Source organism: Perognathus longimembris, chromosome 2 (assembly GCF_023159225.1).
Source record: "Perognathus longimembris pacificus isolate PPM17 chromosome 2, ASM2315922v1, whole genome shotgun sequence".
Taxonomy (NCBI): domain Eukaryota; kingdom Metazoa; phylum Chordata; class Mammalia; order Rodentia; family Heteromyidae; genus Perognathus; species Perognathus longimembris.
In genome coordinates this window covers 7,064,883-7,079,187 of record NC_063162.1, presented here as the reverse complement: position 1 = coordinate 7,079,187, position 14,305 = coordinate 7,064,883, and the positions used below count along the sequence as shown (strand labels likewise).

The window sequence follows — 14,305 nt, the reverse complement described above, 5'->3', positions numbered from 1 at the left end:
AACACTACCCTGGAAAGGAGTGGGGGGGTGATCTAATTTAATACCTCTTTATAGTTTTGTTTTGATTTGATCGTGGGGCTTGAATTCTGGGTCTGGGCGCTGTCCCTGAGCTCTTCAGCTCAATGCTAGTGGCTCTACCACTTGAGCCACAGTGCCACTTCCGGTTTTCCAGTGGTTAATTGGAGCTAATAGTTTTATGGCCTTCCTTGTCTGGGCTGGCTTTGAATTGCAATCCTCAGATTTTAGCCTCCTGAGTAGCTAGAATTACAGCATCAATGCCTGGCTCTTTACAGTTTTAAGAGTGGAAGTGCAAGCTCTCTACTCAATCTTTGATGGTAGGATAAAAGTAGCTGGATGGACTACTACAGATATTGTCTAAAAGTTTTCTGTGTTGCTAGGTTGTCCATTTCCCGGTCCTTTTGTTAGACAGAATATGATTTTGTTGGATATTTTTGCCTGACCCCCCTCAATGTTTCCAGGCTACAAGAATCTTGAGCTTCAGATCTAGTAGTGTGAAGCAAAAATAAAACCCAGAAAACTCCCCAACAAGGCATTCCTTGGATCCCCCAATCCCCAGCTAGTAGACCTTCTCTCCATTTGTTTCATATGCAATGTCCATGGGGTTGTTTTTTTTTTTTTGTCCTTAGAATAAGGAAAGTACATAATCCCAGAAGTACAAGACTCTATATGTGAATTTTAAAAATATATACTGTTTAGTGGTCACAGCACTGTCAACCAACCCCAAAACTTTGTCCAAATCTGAGAATGAGTGCCTCATCAAATTTCACATCTAAGATGTCATCCTAACTAAACTTAACTCCTCTTTCTAGCTCGTCGTCTCCTTCTGCCTTTCTATGCACCGCATGCATTTTCATGCTTCTGAGCCCGTTAGATGGCTTTCCCAGGTTCTCCTCTTTGTCTACTGAAATTCTAACCTTGTGAAGCTTTAATGTCACCGTCTCTGTAAAATCGTCACTGATTCCTGTCTCTCCCCACTGCTTTTCTTATGAATTCATACATGTTGCTATAGCTATATGAAAATCTGTATGTTTGCCCTAAGAAATTCCAATTTGTGTTCCACCTTATTGACTAGATGTTGAGTACAGGAACATACCAAAACTCACTGAATCCTATGCTCTGATTGTGAGTTTTGTATGTCTCCCATGATCTCTCTCAGAAAGGCTTTATTTTTTCCAAGTTTTTTAATTCCTTCCTATTGAATCAGCAACAGTCAGAGGGACGTGGCCTTAATGAGGTTGGTCACCATTAAGAAGCTAGATTTGCCAAACCCTCTCCCAGTTTCCCTGTATTCCCATCATTACTTAGTTGCTCTATTTAATTCTCGGAGGGTTTATGTATCAAAAGGTTACCTTTCCCAAGGTGTTCATGAGTTCCAGAAAGGCAGGAACTGTGGATTCCTAAAAATCACAAGGACCTAGAACCCAGTAGGTGTTGGCCTATGGTATGGAAAATTACTCAAACCTCAACCTTGTCATTGTGGTGACAATGCACCTAAGCTCCTCTCAGAGCGGATTTGGTCTTTATTATTTCATTAAAGATATTTTATACAAGTCGTTAGAATCTAACTCAATGATCTGACTACCTCCAATATGTCTTAAGAATATTCTGAGTTGCAAGGAAATAGTCAGGGCACCAAAGCTAAATAAAGCCTCCATGACAGATAGGAAAACAGAAGCACGAAGAGCAAAAATGGCACCCTTCAGTGTTCCGGTCTGTAAAATGGAGTTACCAAGGGGGACTGCCTAGTGTGAGGCTATTCATAATGTTCTCAACAGGAAGTACCTACCACACTCCAGGCACACAGGAAACGCCCACCCAATCCTCTCCCCCTCGGAAGGGAAAGTGGTATAAGTCAGGCTCCCCGCCATAGCTCCTAGAGGGCTTTGGGCCTACACTTCCCAGGGACAAGCATTCAGTTGGTAAATCATATTCTTGTAACCTCGAGGCTATCTTAGAAAACCTTGAGGCCATATCTGGTCAGAGGACACTTTTGTCGAGTGGGATATAATATAAACAAGCACCACCGCTGGAGAATGTGTGCAGCTGCTGACCAAGGCGATAATGGTGATGATGGTGGTGGTGATGATGATGGTGGTGGTGGTGGTGGCGATGATGACGGTGACAACTATGTGGGTCGGAAACTTAATTATAAAGTATGACCATCATTCCACTCTGAGTCAAATTATCTTTGGCCTGCCTGAATGATGCTTCAATCTGCCTGGAATAAAGCACCTGCCTCGCACCCTCTCTTCCTACACTTCTTTTCTCTCCCTTTCCCGATACACAGTAAGCATGAAAACATGGCCTCTCTATCTGGCCAAATGGCTGGGCAGCTTTGAGGACTAGCTGTCCTTCACACTTTTAACCTGTCAAAATCATCTGGCAAATGTTTCCCACTGGCCTCCAGGGAAACTTATCAATTCCAGCCCGACATAGATCTGTGTGAGAACACAACAGCTGTGTGACTGACTTTCTAGCAGCAACTTCACAGGAGAGAGGATTCCCTTTACAACAATCACAGCATGGTTGTCAGTAGTGCGATTTTCTTCAATGGAGGGGACTAATCACTTGCGGGTGGAATAAGTTGCCCTGTAGTTCATCTATATCATAAAGAAGGTAGCCTTACCGACTTAAACCTCTGCTCTTCTCCAGAAGCACAAAGAGGACACGTGTGGGTAAGAGCTTGTGGGTCAAAGGGCTTACCTGAGTGAAGGTGGGGAGTGTGGCCTTGTCCCCCATATGTAAGACAAGGCCTGGTGGATTCTACTGAGAAATGACAATCAACTTCTAGATGCAGTTTATTATATGGCGACAGAAAGAGATTAGCCAAAATCCTGAGTGTTTTTTTTTGGTTGCTACAGAGGGGCTACAAAGTGGGAGAGGACCAAGGCTTCAGGGCCTGGGGCTGGGCTGGATCAGCAGGAATGTGGGCCAGTCTGTGGGGTGACTGCGGCCTGGAAACTGGGGTTCCAAGGATGCCCCTCAACAGGGTGCCAGTGGCTCATGCCTGTAATCCTAAGAACTCAGGAGGCTGAGATCTAAGGCTTGCAGTTCAAAGCCAGCCCGGCCAGGAAAGGCCGTGAGACTCGTATCTCCAATTAACCACCAGAAAACCAGAAGTGGAGCTGTGGCTCAAGTGGTAGAGCGCGAGCCTTGAGCTGAAGAGCTCAGGGACAGTGCCCAGGCCCAGAGTTCATGCCCCACATCTGCCAAACAAAAACAAAGGATCTCCCTCTGTGGTGAGAATATGGCTTTGGCCCCTCCACCAGAATGAGCAAAAACGCTCTTGAAGTCTGTAAAAGCAGACACAATGAATAAGGCCCAACCAGAGAGCTGCATCGATTTTACTTAGAAAAAGACTTTGCGCACCCAGGAGCTGTCCAGTAAACACATTTAGTTAACTGAGACTCAAATCGCAGGTTTTGGTAGCATGTCCATATCCAGAAAAATAAAGGGATCGCCTTTGTATCTGGAGCCACCTTCTTTCTGCGTTCTGTGTTGAGCATCTGTGAGTAGTGATTTGGGAGGCCAGCGGAAGTGAGTTAGAGGAAAGAAATGGGTTGGGAGCCCTGCTCAGAAAACCACATTGTGGAGCCCTTCTTTGCTTTCACATTGGCCCCGACAAATTTCTTGATAGGCTATGCCCTCTCTGCTAAACATGCCCAGAGCTATTCCTGTCTGCTATCTACGATACAAGCAGAGCTGACCCAAAAGGTTTCTGCCCATCATTTTAAGCTTTTGAACATAGACCTCACAGTCTTGTTCTAAGTATGCCAAACATTTGTCTTTCACCATGAGCTAGGAACTTGAACTTGGTCAGGAGTAGGTACCTTAACTGAGCATGCTCAGGAATGTCTTCCCCTTCAGCTTGTAGGTGGCAGAATAACTGGCCTCCTTAGAGGCCTGATGTGGGGCACACCTGGAAGTCAACTAGCTGGCCCCGCCTGTTTCTCAGTCTTGGGGCCACGTGTGGCTAAGATGGCGGCGCCTAACAACAACACGCGGCTGCTACAAGCGTCTTTGGTTATAACCCCGAGGCGGTTCTGTGGGCTGTGACGCCCCGGCTCTTCCACCCTTGATGGACAGCTCACCCCTCCCCTTCCTGCCGATCTTAGACCTGATTGGCTCCTGTGCCTTATATTAGTGGCACGTACTTCCCCAATAAACGAGATCTTGCTTTGACTTGACTCCCAGGCCGTCTGATTGTCCTCCCGTGAGGGAGGGCTGGGTGTGGGCGGCCTGCCAACCCTTGCCTATCTTGGCTCATCCAGGTCAGGGCATGCCTTCCCCATCTCTCCTGCGGGTTGGGGGAGAGCCGGGGGGGGGGAGGGGACTAAAAACCCCAACAGCCTGCCATAGGTGTCTGAGCTGTCAGCTTTTGCTTCCATGTAGAGCTGAGGGCACAAGACCTGGAAGTCATGTAATTCCCCCAGCTTCTTCTCTCCATGGGACAGTGAACGGGCAGGGCCTGAGTGCACTGAGACCGGCGGCAGGCGGAGGACTGGAGGCCCTGGGTCCCCCACCACCAGCACAGAACCCAATGCTCTGTTTACCTCTCCACTTGTGCGCACAGGAGATATCTCTAGGCTTGGATACTTTCTGCCTCTGGGGGGCCACAAACTAGGGGGCCTGTAAAGCAAGTGGGAACCTGCCTGGCCAACAGACTACGAGGCTACTCGTGACCAGAAACGGCTTCAGGGACACAAAGAAGGGAAGCTCCCAGGGCGAAAGCAGCACAGACGCCATCACCTACTCCTCGCCAGCCTTAGCCCCAACCTAGGTACAGCACCAACCTGCACACCAGCAGCCACGAGAGAGGCAAACCAGGTGCGCTCTGCTGGGAGAGGCGGGCGCTAGGAATCAGCTCTTGTGGTCTGAGAATGCACGCAAAGTTTGAGGGCTGGAGCTAAGTCAGCGCCTCCTGTCCAGTGATGAAACACCGCACCTGAACCCAGCCAGCACATGCGTAGTTCTGAACATGCCGCACCTCGAGCAAAAGGACTTGAGCTTCCAGACAAGGAGCTGGCTTCAGGAACACAAATCCTAGAAACACACACGGCGGGGGGGGGGGGGGGGGGGGGGAGGGGGAGAAAGAAAGAAATTGAGAGAGAGGGAGAGAGAGAGAAACAGGATCACACAACCCCCCCCCCCAAGAATCAACAACCACAAAGTGGTTGAATCTCAAAGAATGCAAAAGAATGATCAGTAAAGGTCATAAATAAGACACATGAAAAAGTTCCAAGAGAATACAAACAGCTGGATCAAATAAAGAAAATATGTAGAATATGAAAGAGGATTTCAAAAATATAATTAAAAAATTGGAAAATAAAATAAGAACTCTGGAAATAAAAAGTTCAATAACTCAAATTTGAAATTCTCTGTCGAGGGGTGGGAATATGGCCTAGTGGTAAAGCGCTCATCTCGTATGCATGAAGCCCTGGGTTCGATTCCTCAGCACCACATATATAGAAAAAGCCGGAAATGGCGCTGTGGCTCAAGTCGCAGAGTGCTAGCCTTGAGCAAAAAGAAGCTGGGGACAGTGCTCAGGCCCCGAGTTCAAGCCCCAGGACTGGCAAAAAAAAAATACTCTGCTGAAAGCCTTTCTTAACAGTGAAGCCTTTCTTAGCAGTTAACAAGTTGAAAAAAGATTATCAACACTGGACCACAATGTAGAGGAATTAGAACACTCAAAAGGAAAAAAGAAAGGGTGTGTGGACCATTCAAGGCATTTGGGGAATATAAGAAAAAGACCAAACCTGCAAACGATGGGCATAAAAGAATAGGTTCACGTGAAAAGCATGGAAAACATACTCTGTTTGTTTGTTTTTTAAGTTCCTAAATCTTGGGGAAAAGACAGTTATCCAGACACAGGAGGTTTACACCAAACAAGAAAAGAACTACTGCAAGACAGAAAGCTGAAAGAGAGGAGTATCAAGTCACACATAAAGGCAAATCGATCAGAGTAACAGCAGATGTCTCAACAGAAACTAGAAGTAAGGATGGGGAATCATGTATTTCAAATCCTGAGTGAAAATAACTATCAACATAGATTACTGTCACTAGAAAGCTATCATTCATAATTAAAACAGACATAAAAACCATCCAAAATAAAAAAAAAAGAATTTATGGTTAGGGCTGGGGATATGGCCTAGTGGCAAGAGTGCTTGCCTCGTATACATGAGGCCCTGGGTTCGATTCCCCAGCACCACATATACAGAATATGGCCAGAAGTGGCGCTGTGGCTCAAGTGGCAGAGTGCTAGCCTTGAGCAAGAAGAAGCCAGGGACAGTGCTCAGGCCCTGAGTCCAAGCCCCAGGACTGGCCAAAAAAAAAAAAAAAAAGAATTTATGGTTACAAGCCATCAATGCATAAGATAGGTAATATGGAAAAGATGGAAAAGAGACTTAAGGACTACACTGATAAGTGAATATATAAGCTCCAGAAGCTTGTCAACAATAAGCTTTGTTAACAGACTTGCTGCAAGAACCCCAACTCTCCACCCAGCAGAAGGCTTCCAAAACACTATGACTCTGGAGAAAGACTTTCCAGAAGGGAAAGACAAGCTCTCAACATGTACAGTGCAGCTCAGATATTTATTAAATATTACAAAGCCAACCCCCAAAAACATTTATGAAAAGCAAGTAGTTAATGTCCTTTGAAGGATCATTTTCTTAGGTGACCTCAATGTTCATTTGACTGCCCTGGTTATTGTAAATCCAGAACTGTACACTAAAATTTAACATGACACACTTGTAAGCTATGTTTTCTGCACTGTCTTCACTGTTACAGAAACAGATATACTTTTGTGGCTTAGGTGTTTAAATGTTTGAGGAATTCTAATGCAGTTTATTGGTTTGGACTGTGTGTATTTGTTAGATAAGTGTTTTTTAATTTATACAAAGACCTTTCTTTCATATTTTTAAGGGTATGGAAAGAATTATTAGACCACTTAATTTTTCCCACCTGATTTCTCTTGGAAAACCTGGTACTCAGTCTACATTCTTTTTCTTTTGGGGGACAGAGCCTTGCATGCAGACCGGCCTTGAAATCATGACCTATTTGCTTCACCTTCTGAAGAACCTTTGCTTTCAGATCTCCAGCACATATTTTATATTGCTTAATTTTTAAAATTATGTCATGTTTGTTGTTGTGTGTAATATTAATTCATATTATGGTCATTAATTTTATGTTTTTTTAAAAATTTTTATTGTCAAACTGATGTACAGAGAGGTTACAGTTTCATACGTTAGGCATTGGATACATTTCTTGTACTGTTTGTTACCTCCTCCCTCATTCCCCCCTTCTCCCTCCCCCTAATTTTGTGTTCTGTTGTATTATAGCAGTAGATAGGAATGTGATCATCAGACCTGGCCTATTCCTTATTTGCTTTATGACTCAGGATTTAGTGTTTGATATGAAGTGGGTAAGGTCGGATTGTTTTACCTGAGTAACTCCAGAACTTGTAAGAAAGTCTCCTTCACTGAGCTGATACAAATTCTTCTTTCTCCTGGCATGCATCAGATGGTAAATGCTGAGGCTCTGCATTGAGGGAACTAAAGAATATGAATCCAAGCAATTATAAGTCTCTCTGGCTGACTGGATTTTCAGATACTTCAAGTATTATATATGTGTTGAAGGATAATTCATTTTCACCTAGAAACAAATGCATTCACTCTGGAAGCTAATAGAAGTATTTTCTTCTCATCTAATGTTTAAGGTGCATTTGTTTATAGCAAGAGATGGCTTACACTTTCAATAGTTCTTTCAATTTAGTTCTTTGACATAATGTTTGCTCCCTTATAAACAAACCTGACCTTCATTAAACAGATGTTGTCTGGAGTGATACTTACAACTGAGCAGTGAGAAGCAGGACAAACCAAGTCGGTACCTTCTTGGCTGCACCTGGAGTCTCTCAATTTTACTGCCTCAGACACAATGTAGGCAAATCCAGCCACTGGATTTGCTTAAAATCATACAAGTCTGACTGGCATCCTCTTTTTTTCATTTTTGTAATCCATTTACCTATAAAATGCGAAAAAGCCAGCCAATGTCAATGAACTTGGCCTTGAATTCTAATAAGTGTCTCTGTGTTATTTCTTGCACAACCAAAACATAAAACCTAGCCCAATCTCCTATCACTGAACTTCAAGTCTTAGCTCCTGACATTTTTAAAATAATTATTAATTAAATTTTTTGACAAGGTGTTGTGCAAAAGGGGTACAGTTACATAGTAGGGCAGCGTGTACATTTCTTGTGATATCTTACACCCTGTTTTTCTTCCCCTTCCCTAGGTCAGGTAGACATATATACAATATACAGTATACCAAAAACATATATAGTAGCCACGTGGCCTACGCCAAAGGAAATTCGCCTAGGGCTCTAAATGTAATGACATTTTTAAATTGCTTGATTTTTTTAATTAACTGAAATAAGAGTTGATTACCTCTGTACGTTTGATCAGTGGTCTCACTTAGCCTTTTTAATAGAATTTAGAATCCTGTGAGAGAGAGCTGATGTCACACAGCGCCGTGGCCGCCGGAGCTTCAAGTGTGAGCTCTTCAGCTTCCATCTTCATTACTCCTAACAGGCATGATTACATTCTTCTTTCCAAAGTACAGGTCTGAAAATTCTTGATCACATATCCTCTTCCATAAGGCTTTCTCTTTTCCTTCTCTTTTCTCTAACGGTTGTCCTTCCCGCAGTGCTGGATGGTTTAACTGTAGTAAGTATGGCAGCCAGTCAGCATGTTGTTTGTTTGTTTTTTGCCAGTCCTGGGCCTTGGACTCAGGGCCTGAGCACTGTCCCTGGCTTCTTCCCGCTCAAGGCTAGCACTCTGCCACCTGAGCCACAGCGCCCCTTCTGGCCGTTTTCCATATATGTGGTGCTGGGGAATCGAACCCAGGGCCTCAGGAGTAGGAGGCGAGCGCTCTTGCCACTAGGCCATATCCCCAGCCCACAGTCAGCATGTTCATCCCAGTCTCCCGGCTCACTGTTCCCAGTGAGCGGTGCCACGTCAACCTGGCGCTCTGGGAGGATTTAGTGTTTAGAAAGAAGACTTACCTTCACTTAGAAAGACAGAACGAGAGACAACAGACTCCTAAGGTATCTGTTAGGGATCTGGGCAAGGAGTTGACTCGAAGTTTCCAGAAATTCTTAATCCTGAGATGGAACAATCTAGTTGGAGCAATTAAACTTTTTTTCCTACAATGATTAGTCGCTTTCAAAACAGGTTTAGATGATTATTTGAAAACTATGCCCTATTGTATTAAAAAAAAAACATTTGCACCTGTCCGGAGTTTTGAATAACATTTTGACAAAAATAATCCCCTTACTCCATAAAATGTTTGAATCCTAACATACGGAAGCGAAACTGCAGACTGTGGGCGTCGCTCAGTAGAGGCCAGTTTCAATGTATGTCCCTTTGTTATTGAAGAGGTCATCACGGTCTGTCGCTCCAATCTTCTGCTCTCTGAGTTTCATATCTAGTTCCTTTTCATCCAAACATAAGCGCCCACCTCCATCCCCGGGCCAGCGGAGGCCTCACGGGGTGTGCAGCGACTCCGTCCCCCCTCCACCGAGGACGCTTGTGGCGGTGTGCGGGGAAGGAGACTTCACTGCTCCATGCATTTCCCTGACCAGGTCTGAAAGATGTTCGATCTCAAGACGAAGGTTCTGGTCGGCATCGCCAGCAGCTTACTGATTGCTGCGATTGTGCTGATAAGCGTTGTCTTCTGTCTTTACTTCAAAGTCTCCAAGGCACTGAAGTGAGTTGCACGGGTAGCAAAGGGGGGCTCTTGGGGGGAGCAGGGCCCTCCCTGGCCCCCGTGGCCACACTGTGGGTGGGGTGAAGAGCCACAGGCAGGTGTGGGAAACAAAGGCGGCGTTTCTCCTCCTGGCGGATGAGCTCCTGAGCGGAATCCTCTTGGCCTGCAGGCCAGCACCGCTTTGCTGTCACCCAAACTCACTGGGTTTACTTTTGGGTATGAGGGTCCCCTTACGTGAGCCCCTATTCTTTTTTTTTTTTCTTTTGCCAGTCCTAGGGCTTTAACACTGTTCCCAGTTTCTTTGGCTCAAGGCTAGCATGCTACCACTTGAGACACAGCGCCACTTCTGTTTTGTTTCTATTTATGTGGTTACTGGGGAATCGAACCCAGGGCTACATGCATGCTAGGCAAGCACTCTACTACTAAGCCACATTCCCGGTCCTGTGTCCCCTGTTCTAGTGCTGTCAACTCACCAACCTGTGAGGGGGTGCTGTGGAGATGAGCTTTGCCTCCTTTCACAGAGGGCAGCCACGACCTCTTGCCTGGGTCAGTTCTTAAGATGTTCCCTCATTCATTGCCAAGTGGTGGTGGGGACAGTGAGGTAGACCAGTAGGACAGAGACTCCTTCCAGGGCAATTGGCAAAGGGTTGTTCAAAATAGAAGAGATACTGGAGTTTAGGGTGGGGATCCTTAGGTACGGGAGAGACTGGCTGTTGGCAGCAGTGGCACCCCAGGTCTTGGAATGAGATGGTTCCAGCAGGACCCAGACAACTGAAGCTTACCCCTTCTCACTCCCTAGATGTTAGGGCCTGTGATGGCCAGCCTGGGTTCCATGCCTGCAATTCGTGCTCTTTTTCTTTTCTCAGTACTGTGGTATTCAGGGCCTCACATTTGCTAGACAGAGGTTCTACTACTCGAGCCATGCCTCAAGTACTTTTTACTTGTGTTTGCTTTTCTCTAAATGTTTTAAAATTATCTTTAAGTAGTTGTACACAGAGGTTTTGACTCAATGTCAGTTTGTAAGTACAATGCATCTTGCTCAATGTCCATGCTTGCTTTGGTTATTTTTCAAATAAGGCCTCTCATTTCTGGGCCAGCTTAGGTTGTGACCCTCTTATTTATGCCACATATAGCTGGGATGATGGGCACATACCATCATGCCCAGCTTATTAGTGAAGATGATGCTCTCGGTGACTCTTTGCCCTCGAAGCTCCATCTTTCTGATCCCTGCCCTGCTGAGCAGCTAAGATTCCAGCTGTGAGCCACTGCACTTACTTCCCACTCCCCTGCGCTGTGACCTGACTTTACATGCTTAGCAACTGTAGGAGAAGACAAGGCGAGTGGTGAATCTGGCACAGGCAAAGAGCTCGAATGTCAGGCTGGTGTCCCCTGGGATTAGCCTTGACATTTTTATGAGACAAACTGAGAAGGAAAGTTCTAAGTTCCTGTTTTATGTCTTTCCTTAAGATGTGCAAAGGAATACAGTACTTCACATCTAGCCTATGGCACTCCAAGCAAGGTCACCCAGGCGAAGGTCATTCCAGCCCAAGTCATCACGGCGGACCCCTGTCGCCCCCTCCAGTGCTGTGATGAATGCACCATGTACACAGACACCCTGCCACCGTGCTTCTGTAACCCCAACGAGGGGCTCTGACAAGGCTGGGCACAAGAACGTCCATGAGCACCCTTTCTTTTGAGGTACACTGTTTCGTTATTCAACGCCATTTCTATAGCGTTTATGTGCTTATATACAAGTGAATGTGGTATTCTGTGCATTCTTATAAATGTACAGTAACGAAAATCATCATCTCTGCTTTAGTTGTTTCGGTAAAGAATGACCTTTGCACGTTTTTTTTCTTATCCACTTTGGAACTTGAGGCAATTAATTTGTAGTATAATTGCATTGCAATATAAACAGGAGAGTTAAGAGCTGGGAGTAAAAAAGAGACCATGTGGACTGTTTAACAAGAAGGGATACTACTGTGCTAAATGCATGGGTTTAAACCACAAAAGCATTTGAAAACTATGTTGAGACTGATGCTTCCTAGCAGCCCAGCAGAAACAACAGCCTTGGGGCTGGGAATGTGGCTTAGTGGTAGAGTGCTTGCCTAGCATGCCTAAAGCCCTGGGTTCAATTTCTCAGCACCACATAAACAGAAAAAGCTGGAAGTGGCGCTGTGGCTCAAGTGGTAGAGTGCTAGTCTTGAGCAAAAAGAAGCCAGGGACAGTGCTCAGGCCCTGAGTCCAAGCCAAAAAAAAAAAGTCTCTTAATGAAACTGGCTTTTTCTGTTGCTCAGTTTGGCTTGGATTTTGTTACAGGGTGTCTTGTCTTCGAAACTAAACACTGGGATGTTTTTCCTTTAGGTTTTACAAAGCAAACTTTGGCACACACTAGTAACTGAGGGCACACTACCCATTCACATCCTGGGGATTCACTTGCCTCTGAGGTCACAGGTTCAGCAGACAACACCAACCTCTTACCACAGCAGTTGCAAGGGCCAAGACGATGTCCTTAGCCGTGTAGAACCTAAAGGTAAAGACGAAAATCAGAGCAGAGGACAGGGGGATGTGGAAGAGGCCGGGATAGGTTCTGAGTTGAGGAAGGGACTGCTGGGCTTAATGTAGTCAGGGAATCAGACTGCTTTGTCCCCAGAGATCCAACACCACAGGGCTCAGGGTGTCAGTCACAGGACAGGCACTTGACAAAATAACAGTCTCTGTGGGCGTGAATTACAAAGAATCTCCAAGGGAAGGGCAGCCCCTGTGAACAGGGATGCCTCACCAAGTTTAGCTCCCTGACTCTAATCCCAGCAGTGGCCCTTTGGACCTCTGCACTCCATTCTGCTCAACATGAGGCTGCCAGTGAGGGTTGATTACCTCACATGCCTTAAAAAAGGAAAGCTGCCTCCCCTCTAAACGGCCTGAGACTTGACTTCTCTGCAGTGCTCGGAATGTCTCTCTCAGTTAAGGGCTCTGGGACATGGCCACACGAAACTGTTTGTAAGGATTGTGAACATGGTGTGAGCCCAGCGGGCCCTTGCAAAAGGGAGCATCAGAACACTCCCACCCTGAACCTGGGTTCCCCTTCTGACAGAGCGTGAACAACTGCGTCTCCACCGGGACTCAGCAATGTCTTTGCAAACATATAAGAGGTTCATGACCAAAGGTTTGTAGTTAGTGAGCAAAGTTAAAACACCTTCAACAATAAGCATACACTGTATATAACAAGATGTATATTCTAACTGTAGGCGAATACTTCTGGTTTACTCCTGAAATCAGATGATGGGGTTAGTAAATCTTGTACCGAATTGTCAAAAATCAGGTAAAAGGTATTAAACTCAAATAGACCAGGCTAAACCAGAATGGATTCTCTAAAGCTAAGTGTCAGGTAATCAAGCAGTACTTTGAAATGACCCAGTTAATGGCAAAATAAAATTTTTTTTAAAAAAAGATAAACACCAACCAAATAGAAAACTCTGCTTATCTCAGTTGTAATGATAAGGAAATCCTGTTTTAACCATTCTATAAGGAAAGCAAGTGACCAACCAGTTCTATTCCTTTCTTCAGCTCTTTTCTGTCTACAGAGCTGGCCTCCTCTGCTGAATTCATCAAGAGCTCCTCAATTCATAAAATACTAATAAAAGTCAATTCAACCTTTGAACTAAATTTGCTGTGATTTTGTTAACAGAAGAGTCGTTGCCCGGGACACCTAATGGGTTTCAGGCCTCCCTTAGTCATCTCAGAGATAAGGCACAGTTCCACCTTCAAGTGCTAAGCAACACCTTGAAAAGAATAAACCAAGGAAGACTCCTTCTGCCCCTCCACCATAAAGTCAGGTGGCTCCTGGCAGGGTCAGCTCCGTAGAAAGGAAGGCCCTTAAGGCTGCCTCCTTCTGTGTTCATTTCATCTCTATCCTGGTTGCAAGCTTAAAACACTTTTAGTAACATGGAAAGCAGACAAAATCCAGTTTGTTGATCTCAGAGTGAATGTATTTCTTTAAACACCTACTGGTCCTGCAAGATAAGGCACATATGAGGAGGCTATGATACCTCTGCCTGAGCCAAACTTCAGTCCAGGGGAAAAATAATGGCTAGGAGCCCCCAAACTCAACAATATTCAGCCTTCAATAGAGGCACCATCAAAAGGCATGGGACAGAGTGGAAGGGGTAGTTACAATGGGAAGAGCACAGGTGTAACGGGAGGCTCCCACAGGAAGAAGACATGAGTGTAGTCTTTGAAGGAAAGGGCAGCTTGGGTAGTTCAAGTACGGCCAATGGAGAAGGCTGGGTGGGGAGGGCTGAGAAATTAGACCAGAGGTCACTCACTACCCAATCGTTCCAGGTTCTTGTCACTTTCAAAGAATTCAGAGATGAGATGAAGAATTGGATGAAAGTCTACATACAAAGTACAAGCACGTGCTGAAGACAAATCCAGATCCACAGACCAAAGTAACACTGAGTGAATCCTAATGTGAACCATCAACTGTGGATAGTAATGTTGGTTGTTAAGCAGTGTTTATC

General features: G+C 45.2%; 1 protein-coding gene across 1 annotated transcript; it reads left to right on the top strand.

Moving 5' to 3' along the window:
- The first annotated feature begins 9,666 nt into the window (after nucleotides 1-9,666).
- Nucleotides 9,667-11,439, top strand: LOC125342587 (protein FAM24A-like). The gene is made up of 2 exons (XM_048334870.1): nucleotides 9,667-9,785; nucleotides 11,253-11,439. Exons 1-2 carry the CDS (start codon nucleotides 9,670-9,672, stop codon nucleotides 11,437-11,439), a joined length of 303 nt encoding a protein of 100 aa, XP_048190827.1. The 5' UTR covers nucleotides 9,667-9,669.
- The last annotated feature ends 2,866 nt before the right edge of the window (nucleotides 11,440-14,305 follow it).